Source organism: Octodon degus, unplaced genomic scaffold, assembly GCF_000260255.1.
Source record: "Octodon degus isolate 3935 unplaced genomic scaffold, OctDeg1.0 scaffold00063, whole genome shotgun sequence".
NCBI classification, from domain to species: Eukaryota; Metazoa; Chordata; class Mammalia; order Rodentia; family Octodontidae; genus Octodon; species Octodon degus.
In genome coordinates, this window is record NW_004524639.1 from 7,379,024 (window position 1) to 7,404,003 (window position 24,980).

The following is a 24,980-nucleotide window of genomic DNA, read 5'->3' on the forward strand; positions in this document are numbered from 1 at the left end:
AAAATAAAACTTTGTTCTAGAGGCCGGGGAGACAGCTCAGTAGACTAAGCGCTTCCCTGGCAAGCGCAAGCGCCTGAGTTCAATCCCCGGTTCCGCAAAAAAAAAAAAAAATTAAAAAATTAAAATGTAAACCCTTGTTCTTTGGAAAATGCCTAGCTCTATGACTGTTTCATGGCTTTGTAAATTACTTTCTTGACCCCTGTAACCACAAGAGTATAGCCCAACATACAAAATGCCTGATGGTACCATTGTATCAAAATTCATAAACTGATCATTCATTTACCCTTATAAGTGATGATCTCACCCTGCTAGCTAATCAGAAGAACTGCCAGGCTGTTCTGTCTTGCCTTTATATCTCTTACTTGTGCATCATATCAAAGCCTTAAGCCACCAGAGATTGGGGCCTAATGTTGAGAGAATGATCCTGATCAGTGCCTATTGACATAAATAAATCTGCCTCCAAATCCTGGGTGTCATTTCAGAGTTTGTGCTTGCCATTATATTAGCTGCCACTAATAAGTGTCATTATTTCAGCTAGAGAGATAAGAAAACTAGGTTTGGTCTTGAAGGAGTGCCATCTCAAAATATGCCTATTGATTATTTTAAACTGAAATTGTTTGACACACTATAAATTCAGAAAGGGCCTGGGGAATGAGCTGTGGGACCAGCAGCCAATGGGGCCCAGCAGTCCACTTGGATGGGGCTCCGCTGGAAGGACCAAACACAACAACCACACCCAAGCCAGGTCTGGCCAGTCAAGTTCAATTGATCTAGACCCAATGAGCTGAGGCATACTGCTGGATCCAGCCTATCCTAGATAGACCTACAGGAGCATTCTCATGGCACAGAAGTGATAGCAAGTAACTGAGGTGAACTGGTCTGCCTGGAAGACTCCAGGTACATGAAGGGGAGGTGCCCAGACACAACTCAGGGCAACTAATTTTTTTAAATACCCACTTAAGATCTGCTTTGTTAAACAGCCATAATATTTGCTCCTATGGTCTAAAGTACAAGCCCATTAGTTATAAAAATTTGTCAATTTCTAAATTTCAATAGCTGTTAGTAGTATTGCTAATTATACTACTGTAAATAGGAAACCATGTCTTGCCTAACCACATATTCTCCATTGGGTAATAAAATCGGGAGGTGCTTGGGTAATAACCTCACCAAAGCCCTACAATGAAGGATGGAGGACGGTGCCAAGTAGGCATCAATATCTCACTCTCAATCGATAGAGAAGACAAAATCTTGGGACACATACAAAAAAGAATCTCTGACACAGGAGAAATTCTTAAAAACAAACTTTTACAGAGAGGCTCTGGCTACAGTAATATAGTAGTTTGATACCTACTATCAAACTTTCGTAAAAAGGTATCACAGAAATCAAAATAAAGAGTTTCTCTCTGAAATAGAAAATGACAAAAAGAAGGAGCAAAAGGCACTCTGAGGCCCCAAGCCCACCCAGAACAAATCTGGGTAGCAGAAATTGTAAGTCACACACCTAAAATCTCTGAACTAATAGCAACTGAAGTAAAGAAATGACTACAGAAGGATATAGAGGAAATCAGATCAGAAATAATTTCACAGGTTCAAAAAAGATATCATAACTACAATGAAAGAAGTAGCATTTTTAAAGACACTGATTAAAAAATAGAGAACGGGGCTGGGGAGATGGCTCAGTAGAATAAGCGCTTGCCTGTCAAGGGCAAGGGTCTGAGTTCTGAGTGCAAAGATGAGCAACATAAGACTAATAGCCATCAGTGAGGAAGAAGGAGGCAACAGAAATGACATAAAAATAATATGGGCAGAAGTAATAGCAGAAAACTTCTTAAATATAGGGAAATAATCTGACATTCAGGCAACCAAGGCATATAGAACTCCAAATAATATCAACCCAATTAAAACTACACTGAGACATATAATAATCAAAGTCTTAGAAATTCAGCACAAGAACAACATACTAAAAGCTGTTAGAGAAAAGAAACAGATCACATTTAAAGGAAAACTCATCAGAATAACAGCAGGTTTCTCCTCACAAACCATCAACTTAAGAAGAGTACGGGAGGGCCAGCCAAATAGCTCAGCGGATTAAAGCGCCTGCTTAGGCAGATGCAGGGGCCGGGGGTTTGATCCCCAGCCTGCCCTCCCAGTCCCATCCCCAGGGCTCACTGAGAAGGGGACTGAAACTGGGCATGGCACACACCTGTAATCCCAGCGCTTGGAAGGCTAAAACCAGGAGAATCACTATGAGTCCAATCTACGTAGTGAGTGCCTATAGACCCTGTACTAAATACGTAAAAAAAAGTTTAATTGAGAAGTGAAATACTTCCATGACAAAGAAAACTACAGAAACTCATGACTGTCTGTTACTCTTCTTTCGTTGCTGGGACAAATATCGGACACTCAAAATGAAGGAAGGAAAGGTTTATTTAGCTCACCGTTTCTGGAGGCTTCAGTCCATATTCAGCCGGCTCCAAGGCAGAGCAGCACATGGCAGAGAACAACCTTTCATGGCGGCTGCAAAGAGCGAGAAGGGAGAGGCCGCAGCTCAGGCAGCTTGCTAGCAACTCCTCCCTCCTCACATTGTAATGCAAATTCCCTGCCCCAGGGCAGGTGCAGCATCCACACCCACAATAATCACAAACTCCAGAAGCTGCGCCATGATTGCATGAGGCATTGGGGAACACCTATCCACAAACCATGACAATGACGACAAAACCAACCCTACATAGAGTACTAAGAGATAATGTAGAAAGGGATAAAAATGCCAACAATTCCAAGAATGGCAACAGAAAGAAACCACGAAACAAGGCAAAGAAACACAGGAGAAAAGTAGGAAACCAACAGGGCCAGGGAGAGAGCTCGGTAGAATAAGCGATTTCCTGGCAAGCGCAAGGGCTTGAGTTCAATCCCCGGTTCTGCAAAGAAAAAGAAAGAAAAAAGAAAAAGAAACCAACAGCAGGAATATAACATGACAAACACAAGTCAATACAGATCAATCATAACCACCAATGTAAATGGCCTCAATTCATCAATTAAAAGAAATAGAATGACAGAGTGGATTAAGAAACAAAATTCAACAATATGCTGTATATAAGAAACACATTTACCCCATAAAGAAATTCATAGGCTGAAAGTCAAGGACGGAAAACAATACTACAAGCTCCAGGACCTCAGAAAAAAGCAGGGGTAGATATTCTGTTTGCAGACAATGTGAACTTCAAACCAAGAATGATCAAGTGAGATAAAGAAGGTCACTATATACTGGTTAGGGAACAAATTCAAGAGGAGATAATAGACATAAAAATATATGCACCAAATATGGGAGCACCCAATTATATAAGATAAATTTTAAGGGACATGAAAAAAATCTAATAACTAAGATCACAATCTTAACAGGAGACCTTAACACCCCCTTATCTCAAAAAGATAGGTCAAGTGGACAAAAAAATTAGCAAAGAGGTAGTATAACTGAACCAAACCTTTGAACAAATGGACTTAGTGGACATATACAGAGTGTTCCACCCAAGAACATCTGAGTACATGTTCTTTTCATCTGCACATGGGACGTTTTCTAAAATAGACAATGTACTAGTCCCTAGATCATGCTTAAATATATGCAAGAAGACCAATTATTCCATGCATATTATCTGACCACAATGCAATGAAACTGGAAATTAATGACAAAAGAAGCCCCAAAAACCCATAAGCATATGGAAGTTAAATGACACCCGCAATCAATGGATTACAGATGAAATTAAACAAGAAGTTAGGGCTGGCCAGATAGCTCAGAGCGCAGTGTCTGGGGTTCAGTCCCCGGTGTGTCGTGCAAGCCCCTTCCCTGGGGCACACTGAGAAGGTGATTGAGATTGGGCATGGTGGCGTGCACCTGTAATCCCAGCACTTGGGAGACTGAAAACAGGAGAATCACTATGAGTCCGATCTATGTAGTGAGACACTGTAGACCCTGTACTAAATACATAAAAAGAAGTTAAACAATATCTACATTGGACAGGATATCATGTCTGCATCTTTTACTATGAATTATCACTAAGAAGATAACAATATGCAATGTATTAATTATTGAAACTGTTCTATTAATCGGTTTTGAAACTGTCTCATTGCTGTTTCTCAGTAAAATTTAAAAAAAAAAATACAATCCAACGGAAATTCAAACAAAATTTACCAGAATTTGTGGAATGCAATGAAAGCAATTCTCAGAGGGAAATTTGTAACAGTAAAAGCACGCTGAAAAAAAAATAAATAAATAAAAGCACGCTGAGAAGGTGATTGAGACTAGGTGTGGTGGCACCTGCCTGTAATCCCAGCGCTTGGGAGGCTGAAAACAGGAAGATCACTACAAGTCCGATCTGTGCAGTAAGACCCTGTAGAACCTATACTAAATACATTTTTAAAAAAGAAAGAAAAGAAAACAGAGCAAGAACTAAGAAACACCCTAATTCTGTATCTCAAGCTTCTAGAAAAACAAGAGCCAACCAGGCCGAAAGCCCAAAGTTGGGAGGAAATTATAAAGATTAGAGCAGAAATTAATGCAATTGAGACAAAGAAATCAATACAAAGAATTAATGAATCCAAATGCTGATTCTTTGAGAGATTAAATGAAATTGATAAACCCCTAGCTAACCTCCTGAAAAAGAGGAAGAAAAAACTCAAATTCAAGCAATACGAAATGAGAATGATTTTTTTTTTTTGGCTGGCTCAGGCTGCCTTAAGGGTGGGTTTGGTAATGCAGGTGGAGGTGGGGATCAAACTGCGGTATCCTGCATCTGGCTGCATTTGTATGATCAATATGAAATGAAAAGGGAGAAATTACTACAGATCCTGTGGAAATCCAGAAGATCATCAATAGCTATTTTGAAAATGTTTACTCTCACAAGATTCAAGACACAAAAGAAATGGACAGATTCCTAGATAGGTACAAAATACAAAAACTGAATGAAAGAGATATAAAACCTCTGAATAACCCAATAACAGCCAATGAAATTGCAAATGTAATAAAAAACTTACCAACAAAGAAAATCCCAGGTCTTGATGGATTCACAGCTGAATTCTATAAGAAATTGAGAAATTTAATCCTAATTCTCCTCAAATTCTTCAATGAAATTGAAAAGGAAGCAATACTCCCAGAATGATTCCTGGAGGCAGATATTATCCTGATACCAAAACCAGAGAAAGATACAACCAAAAAAAAGAGAATTACAGGCCAATCTCCCTGATGAACACAGGTGCAAAAATCCTCAATAAAATCCTAGCAAATAGAATACAGCAAATCATCAAGAATATTGTACCCCTTGGAACCAGGGAGGTGGCTCAGTGGAATAAGCGCTTCCCTGGCAAGTGCAAGGGCCTGAGTTCAATCCTTGGTTCCACCAAAAAAAAAAAGAATATTATACCCCATGACCAGGTAGGATTTGTCCCAGGCATGCAAGGATGTTTGAACATATGCAAACCTATAAATGGAATATACTGTATCAATAGAGCCAAAACCAAAAACCACATCGTCATCTCAGTAGATGCAGAAAAGGCTTTTGACAAAGTCCAACACTTGTTCATGATCAAAGCCCTAAAGAAGATTGGAATAGATGGCCTACATATACCTCAACCTGATAAAAGTCATCTATGACAAACCAACAGTCTACATAATCCTTTTTTTTTCAAGTATTTTTGTACAGGGTCTCACTACAAAGATCAGACTAAAGTGATCCTTCCTGTTTTTCAGCCTCCCAAGCACTGGGATTTCAGGCATGTGCCAGCATGCCCAGTATCACTTGCCATCTCTGTGCTTCCCAGAGGCTTGCCCTGCATAGCAAGCCGGTGTTTGACCACCCAACCCCTGCATCTGTCTAAACAGGTGCTTTAATCCACTGAGTTTTCTGGCCAGCGCAGCCTACATAATTCTAAATGGAAAAAAACTGAAAGCTTTGGGGTCAGAGAGATGGCTCAGTAGAATAAGTGCTTGCCTGGCAAGCACAAAGCCCTGAGTTCAATCCCCAGTTCCACAAAAGAAAAGAAAAAAAAAGAAAGCTTTTGCTCTCAAATTGCATACAAGACAAGGATGTCCTTTGTCACCACTCCTATTCAATATAGTTCTGGAATCATTAGCTAGAGCCATTAGAGAAGAGAGAAAAAAGGAATAAGAATAGGTAAAGAAGAAGTTAAACTATCGTTATTCACAGATGACATGATACTTTACTTGGAAGACCTAAAAATCTCCACCAAGAAGCTCTTAGAATTAATAAACAAATTCAGTAGCATAGCAGGATATAAAGTCAACACACAAAAATCAATAGCATTCCTCCACACAGATAGCAAAGTCACTGAGAGACAAATTAGAGAAACAATACCCTTCACAATGGCATCTGAAAAGATGAAATACTTAGGAATTATTCTAACAAAGGAGGTAAAAGATCTATATAATGAAAATTACAACCCTCTAAAAGAAGAGATTAGGGGCCGGGGAGATTGGTTAGTAGAATAAGCGTTTCCTTGGCAAGCACAAGGGCCTGAGTTCAATCCCAGTTTCCACCAGACAGACAGAGAGAGAGAGAGAGAGAGAGAGAGAGAGAGAGAGAGAGAGAGAGATTGATTAAAGAGGATTTCAAAAAACTGAAAGAAATTCCTTGCTCCTGGATAGGAAGAACTAACATTGTGAAAATGGCCATACTCCCAAAATTATTACACAGATTTAATGCAACCCCTATCAAAATACCATCAACATACCTCCCAGATCCAGAGAAAATATTCTTAAAATTTATTTGTAGCCAGAAAAGACCTGGAATAGTAAAGGCAACCCTGGGCAACAAAGGCAAGGCAGGAGTCATTACAATCCCTGTCTTGAAATTATACTATGAAGCTACTGTGATAAAATCAGCATGTTACTGGCAAAACACAGACCTGAGAATCAATGGAAAAGAATGGAAGATGCAAATACAACCACAAACACCTTCAGCAACCTTATCTTTGACAAAGGAACCAAACATGTTCACTGGAAGAAAGACAGCCTCTTTAACAAATGGTGCTGGCAAAACTGGCTCTCCACATGCTGAAAACTCAAACTAGTCCCGGGTCTGTCGCCATGTACTAAACTAAAGTCAAAGTGGATTAAATATCTAAACATTAAAAAAGAAAAACAAAATCTCCTGGAAGAAAAAAATATGTGAAAACCTTGAATACATAGGAGTCGCCAGACAGTTCATGAACCAAAACTAAACTGCATGGGAAATACTCTAAAGAATCAACAACTGGGATCTCATCCTACTGAGAAGTTTCTGCATGTCAAAAGAAATCACCAACAGAATGGGAAAAAAAAACCTCAGAAATTGAGAACAAATTGTAACCAAAAATCAGACAAAGGACTTCTATCTAAATTATATAAAGAACTTAAAAAAATTGGCCCCCAAAATTTAAAGACCCAATCCAAAATGGGTATATGAAATGAATACACACTTCTCAGAGGAACAAATACAAGTGGCAAATAAATACATGAAAAAGTGTTGCACAGTATGGGCCATTCGAGAAATGCAAATTAAAACAACATTGAGATACCATCTCACTCCAGAAAGAATGGCTATCCTAAAGAAATCTAGGGGCTGGCCAAATAGCTCAGTGGATGGAAGTGCCTGCTTAAGCACATGCAGGGGCCAGGAGTTCGATCCCCAGACCTGCTGCTCCAGCCTCCCCTCCCCACCCCACCCCCACGCACTGATGGTGATTGAGACTAAGCGTGGTGGCCCACACCTGTAATCCCAGCACTTGGGAGGCTGTAAGCAGGAGGATCACTACGAGTCCGATCTACACAGTGAGACCCTGTACACCCTGCAACCCTGTCCTAAATACAAAAAAATAAAATAAAAAATAAACTAACTTAAGGATTAAACAATGAAGATGAGAGAAAGGAGAAAAGATAGCGACAAAGGAAGGGAGGAAATCATGCAAGTACGTATACAGGATGACTGAAATGATTGTACTGGTACTTTCTATCAGTGTTTTGAGAATAGCAGTTAACGCGTAGAATTTTCACCTTGACTAACTGTATGCTGATATCTGCAATCTGAGCAACTACATCAAGGACAGCAACATGTAATACAAAACCCATGGTTGAATACCTCTCATCTTGGTCTTCTAAATGTGTACTGTTTCTAATGTCTTATCAATTATTATAGTCTTTTAAAATAATTTTTTAAAAGACAAGGAAAAAAATTAAAATTTCTTGAAAGCAAGCATTAATATTCAGTTATTTGTCCAGTCTTGCATAACTATGTTTGTTAATCTAAGCAACAAATTTGACATTGAAAATAGACAATATAACAACCATTGTTAATTAGCTATTCCTGTTTTGAAAATCTGTATCATGTGTGTTGTTGTATGTTACTTTGTTTCTGTCATATTTTCTATTGGTTTTTGCTTGTGGTTTTACTCTTCAAAATTAAATTTTTTTTAAAAGAAAAGGCCCATTGGCTTGTGTTTTTTTAATGTGCAACAGGCAATAAAGATTTGGGAAGGGATATTCTTCACATAACATTGCTGAAAAATACCTAGCCTTGCCCACCAGGCAACAACTGGTCATTAGCACTGCAGCAAACCTGAATAAACATTCTCTTTGACATAACCCTTATCCTCAAGCTAGCTTCTGTTTCACACCTTATATCTCTTAGTGGCATTCTTAGAATTTACTACCTTAGCCAGATAGGTATTTGTCTTGACATTTCTTCATAACACTTATTGTTCTTTGTCTAAAAAAGTGTAAAAGCATTATGCTTTGGTCATTTCTTCAGATTTCACTCTCTTCTGAATATCCGCTTTACATATAAAATTAATAAAGCTTTTATACTTTCCTCTTGTCATTCAGCTCTTTTTTTTTTTCCAGTACCGGGGATTGAACTCAGGACCCTGCTCTTGCCAGGCAAGTGCTTATTCTACTGAGCTATTGCCCTGGGCCCCGTTATTCAGCTCTTGCATTAACTGGTATCCTAGACCCAGGAGAGAGCCAATGTGAGAACTGAGGAGGACAGACAGTCTCTCCCCTGCAGTCTGACAACATGCCATTCAATGTTCTCCCTGGAGGGACAGCAATGCACAGGGTAGCTTCTTCCTATGTGAAGCATCAGAATTTCCACTGGGATTAGTGGAAAACTAATCCCACTTTTTTTATCTATGTACTTATCTTATTCTTCCTCCAGTAATTTTAAGACTAAATTCAGAGGATCCCAATTCTTCATTGTTGGAGAAGAGATTAAATACCAAGCAGAATCATACCAAGTAATGAAGTCTATCTCTCATTGTTACTCAACTGCATCCTGATTTAGGGGCATCTCCCATGCAATAGGACTACTTGGCTTCACAGTCTGTCTCCCTGGGGCATTATGCTTCTCAAGGTTGCCCTTTCTCTCTGCTACTAAGCTGTTCACTTTAACTATGGGTCACAGGCTTACCTTAGGTGAGTCAAGCTCTAATAATTTGGCAGAGGTTTCAGGGCGCACTCTCAGACTATTTCCTTTTTGTAAGAATAACCTTCCAGTTCCAAATGTCTAAGTTCCCAAATTGAGACCAGGATTAGCTTCTCTGTTTGGGCGAACATCCCAGGAAATGCTGAGCACCCGTGGGGAAAACCGGAAAGCACTTTCCTGCCTTCACAAGTTTACCAGCAGGGGGCGTAGCAGAGACACGCAATCTCTTCATCATTTAATCCATCTCTTGCCTTCCATCCAAAGTGACTCAGTGTGGAAGAATTTATAGTCCGGATTAGTCTTCACTTCTCTGTTGTAGTTAAGAGGCTTTTACATACTAGCTATAGAAAAACAGCCTATGGGCAATTGATCTAACCAGAACAGTTTTTCATCTATTCTGTTGGACCCAGAATGGATCTGCCTCACCAGGGTGAGTTCCCTGGTTACTCAGAATGCCCTGGTGGTCTCATAGCTGTTTTTGAAAGTGACTCACAGAAAAGTAACTTCTGATTTTAGAGTTTTCCAGGAAGCCTAAAAGTATCACACATACACACAACCCTAGAGGCACATCAGACTCAACTGTGGTCATTTAAAAAATTTAAATTCCTAGCCAGGTGTGGTGGTGCACACCTATAATTCCAGCACCTGAAAGGCTGAGGAAGGTGATCCTTGTGAGTTCAAAGCCAGCCTGAACTACATAGTGCGATCCTGTCTCAAAAACAAAACAAAATCCAAATTCCTCCTAGCTACTAAATCAGAGTGGTTGGGGCTGCTTCCTTAGGAATGTACTTTAACCAGGGCCTCACTGGTTTCCTGCAGTTGGCTGAAAACCAGCATTGGGTAACTAGTAATCCAAGGGACTGTGCCCTTCTTATTTCTGCTATCCCACCGTCAGACCTTAGAGGCATGAACAGTCAAAGGGACTTTGGATCACAACAATTCTCTCACGTGATTGTTCCATTTGAATTGTGGTGGCATCTTCAGAGGACTTGGGAGTGGTTCAAAAGCCTAGGCCAGCCCTTCCAGTGAGACAGTGGGAGGTGACCAGTGGAAGGGAGCCTCTGTGAGGTAAGGCAGAAAAGCTGTTTCCTTAGAGTGTTGTAAGATAATGAATACTGGCTTCTCCACCATCTGCTGGTCAGAGTTGCAGGACAAGCTGCACCTTCCCTCCGGGGATCTCTCCACACCTGTGCACCCCTTCCCCACCCAGCACACACTCATGTGGGCTGCAGTCCTTTCACTCAGGGTGCGTGAGTGACTCTAGCTGACCCGCTCCAGGCCATAGCACTCAGCAGCATCAAGCCTGGGCCCTCAGACTGAGAAGCCTGCAGAGCAGCAGCTAGAACAAATCCTCAGGCTGGATCAAGAGCAGATACTGTGTTGGAGGTCCAGAGCCTACGGCCCCCAAGCTGGGTAGGTGGTCCCCAGCTATTGTTCAAGGCAAGGATGATGGGGATTTCTTTGGCCCAGAGCAGACACTCCTGTTAGTCAGTTAGGCTTCTTTGAGGTATCTAGTCAGCACATCATGTTCTTATTCATAAAAAAATCAATATATCCACCTCATAGGGCTAAAAGAGTACTAAATGAGGTAGAGAATGATTGCCAAGTATTTTAGCAGTGTCAGGGACATGAGGAACATTCAAATTATAGTAGTTATTTCTCCAATTCCTACTACATAGCATGAGCAAACATCAAAGGGAATAGGTCTGAATAGAGAAGAGGAGCTGTAGAGGGGAGACAGTGGCCATGATGGACAGGTTCAGAGCCATGGTCCAAATGAGTCTGGAGGGGGTGGGGAGATAGATAGCTCAGTAAAATAAGCACTTGCCTGACAAGCTCAAGGTCCTGAGTTCAATCCCCAGTACCACAAAAATAAAATAAATAAAGAATGATTTGCTAGGGCCAGGGAGATGGCTCAGTGGAATAAGCGCTTCCCTGGCAAGTGTAAGGGCCTGAGTTCAATCCCCGGTTCCGCATAAAAAAAAAAAGATTGATGTGCTTAAAAAAACAAATGAGTAAAAAATAAATAAATAAAAAAATAAAAACAAATGAGTTCTGGAAGCAACTACTTTCTTTGAATGTCTCCACTCCTTACCATCCTCACAGCAGTACAGCTCTCTGGCCACCTAAGCTCTCTTTTATCAGTTGTGCTCTGGGTCCAGCCTATTCCCAAATGCTCAACCTGGATGTGAGGGAGGCCTGAGCACCACTGTGCTACCTGCTGCTGACATCATTCAGCCCTAGGATTGCGAAAGGGTTTTTGTTGTTGCTGTTGTTTGTTTTTTTTTTTTTTTTTTTTTTTTTTTTTTTTTCAGAGGAACCGAGGATTGAACTCAGGCCCTTGCACTTGCCAGGGAAGTGCTTATTCCACTGAGCCATCTCCCCAGCCCATGAAAGGGATCTTAAGAGTGCTAGGGTCCCATTAAAATGCTTATCAGGGAGATAGTTCAGGGACATAGGTGTCTGCCTACCAAGCACGAGGCCCCTGGTTTGTTTCCTGACACCAAAATAAATAAATAATATGTCTAACTCTATTTTGGGATACCATTTGCCCTTGTATTTTAGTTTGTGGAAGGGTCCTAGGGACCCAGGTAAGGGACTGAGAAGATCTGTGTAAGCCTCTAGATGCTCAAGTTTCCAGGAACCCCAGGGCTTCTTGCCTGTGCCTAGATGGTGGAGGAGAGGTTGTGAGGCAGGACACTATCAGGCAGAGTCTAGTGGTGGCACTAAAGCCACTGGCTTTTCACTGTACTTAAAAATACCAGTTCTAGTCATGGCCCACAGAAGCCTCATGATCCGGTTTTGCCTATTTCTCTGTCCCATCTCCCACCACTTCCTCCTTTGCTGTCTCTATTCCAGCCACACTAGGCTTCTTTCTGTCCCTCAAATACACCAACCTCCCTTCTGCCTCTGGGCCTTGGCATTCACTGTTTCCCCTGCATGGATCTCATAATATCACATCAGATTCCTTTCCTCATTTAATTCTCAGCTCAAATATGATCACTTCAGAGTCATCTTTGATAGTCTTCATTATCTGCCTTCTTGTCCCCCACTGGCTCCCTCATTTTCTATTGGTTTTTATGACCCTGGGAGCTCTTGTCACTAAAATGATTTCATTTATAGTTTGCATATTTGTTTGTTGTGGTAGTGTGAATTGAACCCAGGGCAAAGGCTCACTAAGTTGTAAATTCACCTAGGCTGGACTCAAATTTTGAAATCTTGCCTCAGCTTCCCAGAGCGCTGGGATTGCAGGCATGTGTCGCCGTATCCAGCTTTCTTTTGTTGTTTAGTGTGTGTCTCTGTTCTGAGAGGAGAATTCTATTTGTTCGCCTATGTATCTCTGGGGCTTAGAACAGTGGCACATAGTACATGCTCAGTAAATGTTGAATGCTTAAAAAGTGTCATAGGCAGTCTGGGTCTGAGAAGAGGTAATCCTGGTTAGAGAACTTGGAACATTATCATCTTACTCCTGTTAAGAGTAGAAAGAGGCCCTGACTAAGAAGGGCCAGGACCCAAACAGAAATGGCCCCATTAGGGCACTTACTGAGAAGTTGCCAAGCCATACAACTGCATCACAGTAGCCAAAAGGTAAAGAGGTCAAGTCTTCAGTGAGGAGTCAGCACCTAGAGCGTAAGACAAGCTCATGGGTTACTCTATCTGGGAGAACAATAGTAAGCAGGGTTTCATCAAGCACCATTATCAAAAACAGGTCCTCAGCCCTTTGGGCAAGATTCAGGAGCAGTGTGTTAGGTGGGGACAACTGGGAAGAAAACCAGTCCTGATTGGAGTACTAAGTAGGTTCCAAAGACAGATGCAAGCAAAAGCCAAGAAATGAGAACCAGACTCGGGGCTGGGATGAGCCTGAGGCCAGATGGCAAGGGGAGAGGACTGTAAGGATGAGCCAGGTAGAGCCAGACAGGCTTTGTTTGGGTCGAAATGTATCCAGTAAAAGTTACCCCTTTTCATCTGAGAGTGCAGCTACATTGCTTCACAAAGTCAAATGCTCGGGAGCTGTCATCCTGAGACCGTCTCACAGCAGGATTGCAACAAGACAGCCCTAGAAGCCAAGAACAAACTTTCTGCCTGAGCACCTCGCCGCCTCAGCTCCGTGCTGGGGCTGCTCATCTCCCCTTGGACCAGCCTTCTACTTGTCTTCCTGTCCAACCCCAAGGTCATTGCTGCTTCCTTGCCTGTGCCCAGTTCCCTGCTCTTTACTAATCCAAGTGTTATTTCTGCTCAGCATACAAGCTAAGTCCAATTAGTTTTCTTCACTGATGTATAATCTTGCACTTGACATTGTCTAGTCTTATTCTTAAGTAGTTTCAGTGTGTACATTATTCCTACAACTAAATCAATAGGGCCTTTGAACACTGGAGACATATCCTCCTGTTACATGTACTCCATGGCATCCAGCAAAGATTTCTTTGTTAGCTTGAGCCATGTTCCATCCAAGAAACAGCAAAGGGGATAGTCTTTTGGTGTTAAGTCTGATTGGTGAGAAATGTGGAGCAGGATCTAACTAATATAGAGGCAACTAGGCCCACTGGGCAACCCATGCTATGCTTTTGAAATTTTAAGTAAATTATGGTAGTGAAGATCAAACTCAGGACCTTCACACTAAACTACATTGTTAGCTGTTTTTTGTTTTGTTTGGTTTGTTTTTTTGGCAGAACCGGGGCTTGAACTCAGGTCCTTACGCTTGCCAGGGAAACGCTTATTTCACTGAGCCATCTCCCCAGCCCCTAGCTCTTTTTTTTCTTTAATTTTGAGACAGGGTTTCTCTGCATGCCTAAGTTGCCCAGCCTGAGTTTAAATTTAGGATCCTTGCCAGGGAGTTAGCTTGGTAGCATAAGTTGTTGCCTGGCAAGTGCAAGGTCCTGAGTTCAACCCCTGGTACAAAAAAAAAGAAAGAAAGCCATACATTTTTTTTAAAAAAAAATAAAATTCATTTTATTTATTTATTTATTTATTTTGTGACTGGCTCAGCCTGCCCTGTGGGATGGGGCTGGTGTAGCTCGAGGTGCAGGGGTTCGAACCGCAGTCCCTACGCTTTGCCTAAGCTTGCCTAAGCCAGCATTTTAGACTGCTGAGGTATCTCACCAGCCCCAAGAAATACATTCTTTTAGGGATTGGGGATATAGCTCAGCAGCATAAGCGCCTGCCTGGCAAGTGCAAGGTCCTCAGTTCGATCCCTGATACTGAAAAATAAATAATATAAATAATTAATTAATTTAGGCTCCTTCTACTTCAGCTTCTCAGAGTGCTGAGATAATATGCATGTGCCCTTTACTGTACCTAGATATGTGCCCTTTACTTATAAATTTGGAAATAAAAGAGCAGTCTATGTGGACATCCAAGGCACATACCTAAGAAACCCAGGAAACAATGAATCCACATCTCTTTTTAAGACATGTCGGCTGCCAAATAGCTCAGCAGATTAAAGCATCTACAAGCAGATGCAGAGGCCAGGTGTTCGATCCCCGGGCCTGCTGTGCCGTGCTGGGACGGCATTTGAGACTGGGCGTGGTGTCGCACACAAGAGCCGTAATCCCAGCTCTTGGGAGGTTCTAAACAGGTGGATCACTATGAGTCCGATCTAGTAGTGAGACCCTGAACACCTTGTAGACCCTTCCCTAAAATACAAAAAAAAAAGGACATGTCTATTCAAGGACAAGTGTGGTGCAATGTGGAGGGCCACCTAGATGACTCCTTCAAAGTAGAACAATGGTCTCCCCAACCCTATCATCCATGTATTGATAGGTACCGAGTTGGCTAGGACTTTTCTTTATCCCCTCAGTTGGCTTTAAGCAATGCAGATCAGTCTAGCCCAGGTGCTGATGGTAGACTTTGAAGCAAAGTGACAGATCAGAGTTGCCCTGCCCCATAGCTCCCAAGAAACATGTGTGAGTTGGGGGCGTGGCAGAAGAGCCATACTCCACACTACTGGCTGGTATGGAGCCTCCAAAGAAAAGGCTACAATTTCCCATGGCATAAAAGTTTACACATCAGAGCTGAAGCACCTACCCCAAAATATTAGATGCTATCTTGCTATGCAGATGACTCTTTCTGCATAGCCTTCTCTCTGTATGCTGCAGAGGTGATTTCAGGCCTCCTACCTAGGCCAGCTCATGGCCCTCACTTACTTCCTACCACTCTCACACTCACTCATCCCTCGAGCCACTCCCCTTTTCATGAATTAATAAAAACCTGGGTTTGGCCTTGGGCCGAGGCTGTTCTGGTTAGCCATCATCCTAGCTGGACTTAAGACTCCCTTGGTTTCCCAATACTTTATTTTATTTAATAATATTTAATACTTTAGTGTCTTTATTCTTGCCATAGACTGAAATTAACTCACTAGAATTCCATTCATTTTTCCATGGGATTACAAATAAAAACTTCCCGGGGCCAGCCAGATAGTTCAGAGGACTAAAGCGCCTGCTTAGGCAGGTTCAGCGACCGGGGTTGGATCCCTGCATGTCATGCTTGCCCTGCCCCTAGGGCACATTAAGACAGTGATTGAGGGGGCTGCAGAGATGGCTCAGTAGAATAAGCGCTTGCCTGGCAAGTGCAAGGGTCCGAGTTCAATCCCCAGTTATGCCAAAAAAAAAAAAAGTGACTGAGACTTGGTGTGGTCGTGCTTGCCTATAATCCCAGCACTTGGGAAGCTGAAAACAAGAGGATCATTATGAGTACAATCTACGTAGTGAGACCCTGTAGACCCTGTACTAAATGCATTTCCCAACTGTGATGAGCCCCAGAGAAGGGCTGTCTAGTGGTGCCTGTCTGTAATCCCAGCATTTGGGAAGTTGATGCAGGAGGATTGCTGGAAGTTCAAGGACAGCCTGATATACACAGCAAGACTGTCTCGAAAAAAAAAAAAAAAAGGAAAGAAACATTTCTCTATGCAGTCATCTGCATTATCTCTCCAGCAAAACATATCTGGTCCATGTGCCATCCCCACTGGATGTTTCTGTCCACTAATGATATGGAAAAAATGAATTAGCCCAGGAGAAGTGACTTAAACAATGAGAATTTCAGGTAGCATAAAAGGCTGGTAGTGAGTATACACTAGCAGCAGCCATTCACCCCAGGCCAAGCTGCCTCCTCCACTCATCACAATCAGGAATGTTTCCTTAGGATTGGGGGTGGAGCTCAGTGGTAGAGCACTTGCCTAGCATGCTTAAGGCCTAGGTTCCACCCCCAGCAGTACAAAGGAAAGAAGGAGGAAAGAAGAAATAGGAAAGAAAAAGAATGTCTTCTTGGAGGAAAGCAAGACATAAAGGCATCTGATAATCTATACAAATTTTATTTTGATACCAATTTATGTGGAAACAAGCAGGTGTCAGCAGTATGCAGGCACAGAAAAAAAAGGGAAAGAACAAACTCCAGTGATAATTTATCTTGTATTTACACCATTTGGTTTCAACAAGGGCAGGAAGCTTTACTGTTAGCTTCCTGTGGGAACTCCAGTTTCTGCACCTTCCCCTGCTGCCTCTCAGCATCACGGTACAGCAGGGATTTCTGGGCCTTCAGTCGGCAAGCCAGGCACATGAAAATTGACTCCACATTCTGGCTCTCTTTGGGGTCCTTGGCTGATGTCTCAAACAAGAGCATGTTGTGGGCATCAGCAAATTTCAGGGCTAAGTTGGAGGGCACCTGGATCTGTTCCCTCAAGTCACACTTGTTGCCCACAAGCACCTTTGGGACTAGTGGGGGCACAGCATGCCCGTTGCATTCTTGGATCCACATTTTGAGGTTGGTGAAGGATGTCATCTTGGTGACGTCATAAACAAAGACCACTGCATGAACATTGCGGTAGTAATGCTCCACCATACTTTTGCGGAAGCGTTCCTGACCTGCTGTGTCCCACACCTGAACCTGAAAGATACAGAAACCCATGTGTGGAGTCAGAAAAGGAAACATGAATAGGCAAAAAAAAAGTGGTTCTATGGCTTTAGAAAATAAGGTTACAGACCCTGACACAGCAAGTGGTTCTCAATAGATTAACAGAATGAACTTTCCAATGTGTAGAGAAGTTTTAGGGCTTGTTAAGTTTTTCCTAAGATTGTTAGGTTGAAAAACCTTTGTTGTTTTACGTATTTGGTAGTGTCTGCAGGGTCTACAGGGTCTCACTATGTAGATCGGACTCATAGTGATCCTCCTGTTTTCAGCCTCCCAAGTGCTGGGATTACAAGTGCACACCACTATGCCCAGTCTCAATCACCTTCTCAGCACACCCTGGGGGTAAAGCTGGCATGGCACACCAGGGATTGAACCCCGGCCACTGAGCTCTGCATAAGCAGGTGCTTTAGTCCACTGAGCTAACTGGCTGACCTAGTTGAAAATCTTGAGTTGACAACTTAGATCTTGTCTCAACATTAAAAAAAAAAAATTAAAAGGATTGGTGACCTAGCCTAGTGCAAAGGCCCTGAGTTCAATTCCCAGTATGAAGGGTGGGGAGGAAAGAAGAAATAAACAATGGAGAGAGGGAAGAGAAAAGTAAAGAGAAAAGAAAAAACAAAAGAGAAGGATGGGAGGAAGGAGAGAAGAAAGCAAGCTGGGTTGAAAATCTAAAGGATTAAAAAAAAAGAAAAAACAATCTGAAAGATTTCAGATGAAAAACTAGGACATACATTGGCCAGGTTTTCCAGAGGGCAATTTGGCAACATTGTTAAGAACCTTAAAATGTTCACAGCTTTTAGAACCTGTAACACCACTTTCAGAAATCTATACAAGGGCCGGAGAGATGGCTCAGTGGAATAAGCACTTCACTGGCAAGCGCAAGGGTCTGAGTTTAATTTCCGGTTCCGCAAAAAAAAAAAAAAAAAAAGAAAAAAAGAAAAAAAGAAAAAAGAAAAAAAAAAGAAAGAAAGAAGGAAATCTATACAAAAGACATAGTAGAGGTGTACTAAAAATTCTGTGCAGGGGCCGGGGAGATGGCTCAGTAGAATAAGCGCTTGCCTGGCAAGCTCAAGGGCCTGAGTTCAATCCCTGGTTCAAAAAAAAAATTCCGTACAGATATGTTAATCAATGTGTCATTTATATTTAAAAATAACAAAAACAAGAAATATCTGGACACGGTAGCATACACCTGTAATTCCAGCTGCTTGGGAGTCTCAGGCAGGAGGATTGTAAAGTCAAATTCAGCCTAAGCAACTTAACAAGATCCTGTCTCAAAATAAAAAGGGCTGGAAAAAAAGAAAGAAAGAAAAGAAAAAGGGGCCAGGGAGATGGCTCAATAGAACAAGCACTTGCCTGGCAAGCGCAAGGGCCTGAGTTCAATCCCCAGTTCTGCAAATAAATAAATAAATAAATAATACAAAAATAAAAAGGGCTGGGCTGGGGATATAGCTCAGTGGTGTGGCACCTGTCTGGCAAATGGGAGGTCCTTAGTTTGATTCCTGGTTCCAAAAATAAAAGTAATAAAAAGGGCTGAGGATGTATCTCAGTGGCAGAACACATGCCTAGTAACACAAGGCCCTGGTTCAATCCCCAATGCTAAAGAAAAAAAAGAAAAACCACAAGAAAAATCCTAAACCTAGGAGACAGAAAATGAAGGTGTATATCTACAAAATGGGCTATTAGGAAGCCATTAAAAATAATATTTTCAAAGATTAAATGGTCAAAGAAATGCTCATAAAATATAAGTAAGTAAAAAAATAAAAGATCTCTCAACATAAAAAAAAGCAGCAGGGGAAGGGATACAACATTTTTCAGGGTTAGGTGTGGTAAGGGTCTTAGTTCAATTGCCAGCATGCAAAAAAATCACGCTACGGTCTCAATTTTGTAAAAACATTAACCTGTGGGAACTCCAGTTTCTGCACCTTCCCCTGCTGCCTCTCAGCATCATAGTACAGCAGGGATTTGTAAAGTCAAGTTCAGCCTAAGCACCTTAGCAAGATCCTGTACAGGGGCCAGGGAAGAGAAAGTCAGGAAGAAAGCAAGTTACTAATGTGTATACAACATTAGTAACTATTTATGGGTGGAGCACGGAGGCACACACCTGGAATTCCAGCACTCTGGAGGCTGAGGCAGGAGGATTGTAGTGAGTTCCAGGCCAGCCTGAATTACAGAGTGAGACCCTGACTCAAAAGCCAAAACACAGGGGCCAGGGAGATGGCTCAGTGGAATAAGTGCTTCCTTGGCAAGCACAAGGGCTTGAGTTCAATCCCCAGTTCTGCCAAAAAAAAAAAAAAAAACCCGAAACACAACAAAAAATTTAAAAGATAACTATTGTTGGCCAATGGGACTATAGGTGATATTTTCTTTGTTTTTACTTCCAAATTTTCTCCTGCAAGCACGCATTACTTTTAAAAATTATTTTGCATTACTCTGTTGTTACAGTGGTAAGGACTAAAACCCAGGGACTTAGCACTGAGCTAATCCCTAGCCCCATTTAAAAACAAAATTTTGAGGGGCTGGGGAGATGGCTCAGTAGGATAAGTGCTTGACTGGCAAACGCAAGGATCTGAGTTCGATCCTCGGTTCTGCAAAAAAAAAAAATTGAGACAGAGGCTCACTTCTGCCTCAGCCTCCTGGTCGCTGGGATTACAGTTGTGTGCCACCATGTCCAACCCCTTTTTTTAAATTTTGAGACAAATTCTCAGTAAATTGCTAAATTGCCAAGCCTGGTCTTGAATTTGTGATCCTCTGGGCTCAACCTCCCAGAATGCTGGATTAAAGGGATGTGCCCCTTCCCTGACTTGAATTACTTTTCTTTTTCTTTTTTTTAATTTTTGGTGGTACCAGGGATCAAACTCAGGACCTTGTGCTTGCCAGGCAAGCATTTATTCCACTGAGGTATCTACCCAGCCAAATCACTTTTAAAAGTAAGCAAAAGATAGTGTTGTAATTTTAGCTCAGTCAACATTTAAATTCACTTGTTCATTACATAAATGATAATTTAACCCACGGGGGTTTTCTTCTGCACCTTGCTTCTGGAATAAAAACTAGCTTATAGAGGAAAAAGTTTTTAGTGACATGTGAAGAACAACTCCCAAGGGATACCCTGGATTCCACATACATTCAAACACATTTTTTTCTCTTTTCCATCCAACATCTTAGACAAGACATTCGTATTCAGAATGATGGTCCCAAGGCCCTATATAATTCTAAATTATCAAAGAAAATTTGATTATATCTACTAATTGACTACCATTCCTCTTAAAACAAGTACGGCCTTTATATGGAGTCAACGGTAAGTATAATCCAGTAAATATAATTGAATTTCCTTGCAGAGGGAAGACTTGAAGGGCCTCTGAGTCATCATTCTGATTGTCTGTGTTCATTGTCCTGCTGTCCAGCATCTTCTACTGACACAGCCTACAGATTTCTTTGGTGTGAGCTTCAGAACAACTGCTCCTTCTGTTTCAGTGTTCAAGTCCCTTGGTTAGACCCTCCTCTTTACTCCTGGATGACAGCAGTCCTTTGGTCTCTGGATGGCTCCACTCCATGCTGTTTTAGACTAGTCTTCCTAAATGCCTGCTTGTATCTCCATACTATCTTCCTCTTTGGGAAATTATAGTACAGTGGACCTCTATTGTTTGTGGCATCAGATGGACATTTTTCTGCCTACCCTAATCTGGCCTTTCCTAACCTGGGTTCAAACTATGTAGCTCCACCTGGTTCATTCCTACCTCTGTGTCTTCTTTGGTCCTACTGATCCACCCTACCTCTCTAGATTTGGTGGACCCCTTTTTGCCCTATGGAATCTCACACATTCTTTGTTTGTTTTTTGTTTTGTTTTTTGAACTGCTCACTATGTGTTCAGGCTGGTGCTCAACTCACTATGTACCCCACCCAGGCTATCCTTGAACTCTTGGCAATCCTCATGCCTCAGCCTTCCTGGTGCTGGATTACAGGCCTGTGCCATTGCGCCTGGTCATCACCCATTCTGGAAGGCTGGGCTCATGCCTCTACCTTCTCCCTCAATCCCTCTCCAATTTCAACTCTCTTTTATTAAGAATTCCTATCACAGGGCCAGCGAGATGGCTCAGTGGAATAATTGCTTCCATGGCAAGCACAAGGGCCTGAGTTCAATTCCTGGTTCCTCCAGAAAAAAAAAAAAAAAAAAAGAATTCCTATCACACTCTGAATCTATACCATGCCACTTAGAACACGATTATGTGTTCTCTAATTTTTTCTTCAGTGCTCTGAGCACCTCTCCAACTAAACCATAAGTAATCTGTCTGCATCAAGGGTCTCACTACCACTACCATCATCATCAAAAGCTGAATTGAGCAGAGCCAGCAAGCTACAAGCAGTCTGGCCACTTAGGTATCTGGCCAGGCCATGTCAGAGAAAACATCTCACTTTGGTTATACAGAAAAATGTAAGTCCTCCCAGTCTGGTCTGTATCTGCAAACAGAGACAGAAAAGATTTTTCGTTTCTTCCACCTCTCTGGTGTTCTGAACAGGAAGAAAGGGAGAATTGAGTAAGAGAATAGAGATCAGTGGGAAGGGAGAAGGTCTACCCCAGGAATAGTGTCACCACTTGGCTCCTGCTCTCCATTGCTCATGCCCCCACCCCAGCAGTCTTCACTCTTGCTTCTGAGTAAGGCTGAATCCCTATCAACCCTCAGGCATGTAGCAGATGCTTTAACACCATGAGCTCAGGACTCTAAAAATACCTGCCACTAGCAGGAACACAGGTGGGCGTGTGCGAGGTGTTAGGCTAAGTAAGGTTGGTTGTTTGGCTTCCTAATTGTGTACGCCACCCAAGTTACCAGAATTGTGGAGGGGGCCCTCTCTGCTCGAAATCTCCTCTGCCTTTCTGATGAACTGCAGAGTCTCAGAGCTTTTATTTGAACTCTTGGAATTTCAGTAGGACATTGCTCCCTTCCTGGCTCTTCATAACCTCTGTCCACATTATTCACACCCCCGTCTGGGATGAGAGGTGAGCCCAGAAGTAGACTGCTCCCAACAGACAGCAGAAGAACAAGTGGAGTGGCCTTGGAGAAGGAGGGCTCACCATGGGGAGGTGATGGATACATAGAACAATCTCTGTGTTTGGGGTCCAGTGTTCTTGTTCATGTCAGCATCTTCATACTCTCCTGGCCCCTACCAGGCAGTGAAAGTAGCTAACTGTTCGCTCACCCTTTCTTCCCTTCCCTGAGTACCAGCTCCATGGGTTGTACAAGGCTGATGTCAGCCACTTAGGCCACATGCACACACCCCAGTTACTCATTTCTCTAAGAGATTGCAGGATATAGTGGATTGAACCAACTTGGATGAAAATCTTCTCCCATGCCATGTACTAGTTAGATATACCTAGGCAAGTTACTTTCTCTATCTTCAGTATCATATGGAGAAATAAAGATAATAGTGGTGATCATGTAGGGACACTGTGAGGATTAGAATTCCTTGTAAATATATGACATCGTGTCTAATATTGTCCCTAAGTACAGTACCCACGGGGGATTAGTCCTAGGACTCTTGCGCATGTCCAGATCACAGAAGCTCATGTCCCTTATGTAAGACAGTGTAGTATTTTATATATAATCTACGTACATCTTCCCATATGCTTTAATTCATCTTTAGAGTACCTATACCAAAAACAATGTAAATGCTGGTCATTGGAAGGTATTATTTAGAGAATAATGTGAAGAAAAAACTCTGCATATTTAGTATAGATGCAGAGGTTTTTTGATCCTGGGCTGGTCGGATCCTCAGATATGGAATCCCTAGGTCCAGAGGGCCAACTGTATACACCTCCATCATGGCATCTAAATAGACAGCGACTGTGTGGGTTCTGTTGGAAAGACAGTGTTCCAGCTTCTCCACTTAGTAGCTGCATGAATGACAAGTCAAATCATTTAACCTTCCTCAACTGAGCCTCACTTTCCTCATCTCTGTGACAGAAACTTGATCCTCCCATGATTTCTGGGATGATCCAACAAAATAACAGGAGAAAGAGCTTTCGCCAAATGTGAAGTGCTCTGCAAATATTAGTTGTTATTGTCTTGGAAAAGCCCATCAGCCTGTCAGTTTTGCTCCTTGGATTCAATGGTTCTCATCCTGGAAAGCACAGAAAGCTTAGCTTCTGGAAGCTGAAATTGAGCAAATGCCGGGGCAGTCCATCGGAGAAGAAGACAGAGAGGAATGCTATCAACATGCTATGGGTGGTGAGGCGGACCCAAACTGATGGGATGCTGGAGGAAGTTAAGGGACACAATGAGGAGAGCTGCCAAAGCTAAATGGAGCCTTTCAAGTCAGCTTCCCAGGGCTGTCCCTGCATGAGTGAGCTTCAGCAAGCCCCCAGCCCTGCATGTGCTCTTAGCTGACATGAGGATTTCTTTTCTCCAGGGAATGTATCTAGCATCTTTCCTATATATGAGGCATGAATGTCCTTTTATTGGAGGCCAGGGAGGAGGGTAGAAGTGCCCCCCGAAGAAGACAAATACATCTGTAACCTTTGGGGTGTGCCCCAGTGGATAACAGTAAAAGTTTAAACGAAATCTTTTTTCAGCTAACTGGACTGTCCCCTTTGCATGTGATATACACATCCAAAGCTGGCATAGAATGGCAAGGAGGGCACAGACAGACACAGAGCAACACACACAGAAAGAGAGGCAGCCAGGGAAACAGATAAAGACACACTCGTGGATAATTAACTGTTAAGCTAACTGGCAGAAGATGGGAACTTAGAAACCCTCAGGAAGACATGATGTCATTCTGACTGCAGGCACCTTCTGAGGGACGCTGAGCTCAGCCTCAAGCTACTTGGAAATATAACACAGGAAGGTGTTTTTTCCCAGGGATCAGCAGAGGAAGAGAATTTCACAGCACTGGGCTGCACCTGCCACAGTTGCAGCTGACCCGCAGTTTGCCCCTACCTTTAGGGGCAAAGGAGGTGCCCAGCCTGTGGGAGGAGCCATGCTACAAGAGGGCTGCTTCTATGGAAATTTACTTTGTAAGTGCCTTCTCCACACCCCTGTTTATTGTCTTCCAATATTTTTAGACTGAAACAGACTCAATATGTTTTAGTTAAGCCCAGAAGTAACAGGCACATGATGGTCATTAAGGGAATCTCGACCTTTCCTTTGAGGGTTGAGCGATGCCACATCTTTCTTAGGCTGATGTCAGAAAAAACTATTAGCCTTCCCACATGATGTCCAATAGTGCTGCTGTCCCAGGTAACTTTATGGATTGGTTGGACTAATGAAAATTTATGTGCTCTTTTTTGGTGGTGCTGAGGATTGAACCCAGAGCCTTGTGCATGCTGGGCAAATGCTCTACCACTGAGCCAGATCCCTAACTGCTTATGGACTCCTTAAGTCTGGAGGTGGACAAAGTACTAGAAAAGAAATTAAGGAAACCTGGCGTTCGGGCGGGCGGGGTCTGGCGGTTTGAACGAGACGAAGACGGAACCGGAGCCAGGCGCGGGCAGTAGAAGCGGTTCCCCTGAGAGCCGAAGATGGCAGTGAACGTATACTCAACGTCAGTCACCAGTGATAATCTAAGTCGACATGACATGCTGGCCTGGATCAATGAGTCTCTGCAGTTGAATCTGAC

At 42.4% G+C, this 24,980-nt stretch overlaps 1 protein-coding gene across 1 annotated transcript in view; it reads right to left on the reverse strand.

Moving 5' to 3' along the window:
• Window positions 1-16,757: 16,757 nt before the first annotated feature.
• Rab33a (RAB33A, member RAS oncogene family) overlaps window positions 16,758-24,980 on the reverse strand; it is a 13,707-nt gene continuing 5,484 nt past the window's right edge. Inside the window, exon 2 of the mRNA XM_004634504.2 lies at window positions 16,758-17,345. Coding sequence (XP_004634561.1) covers window positions 16,890-17,345 — 456 coding nt within the window. The 3' untranslated portion in view covers window positions 16,758-16,889. The remainder of the gene's footprint in view (window positions 17,346-24,980) is intronic.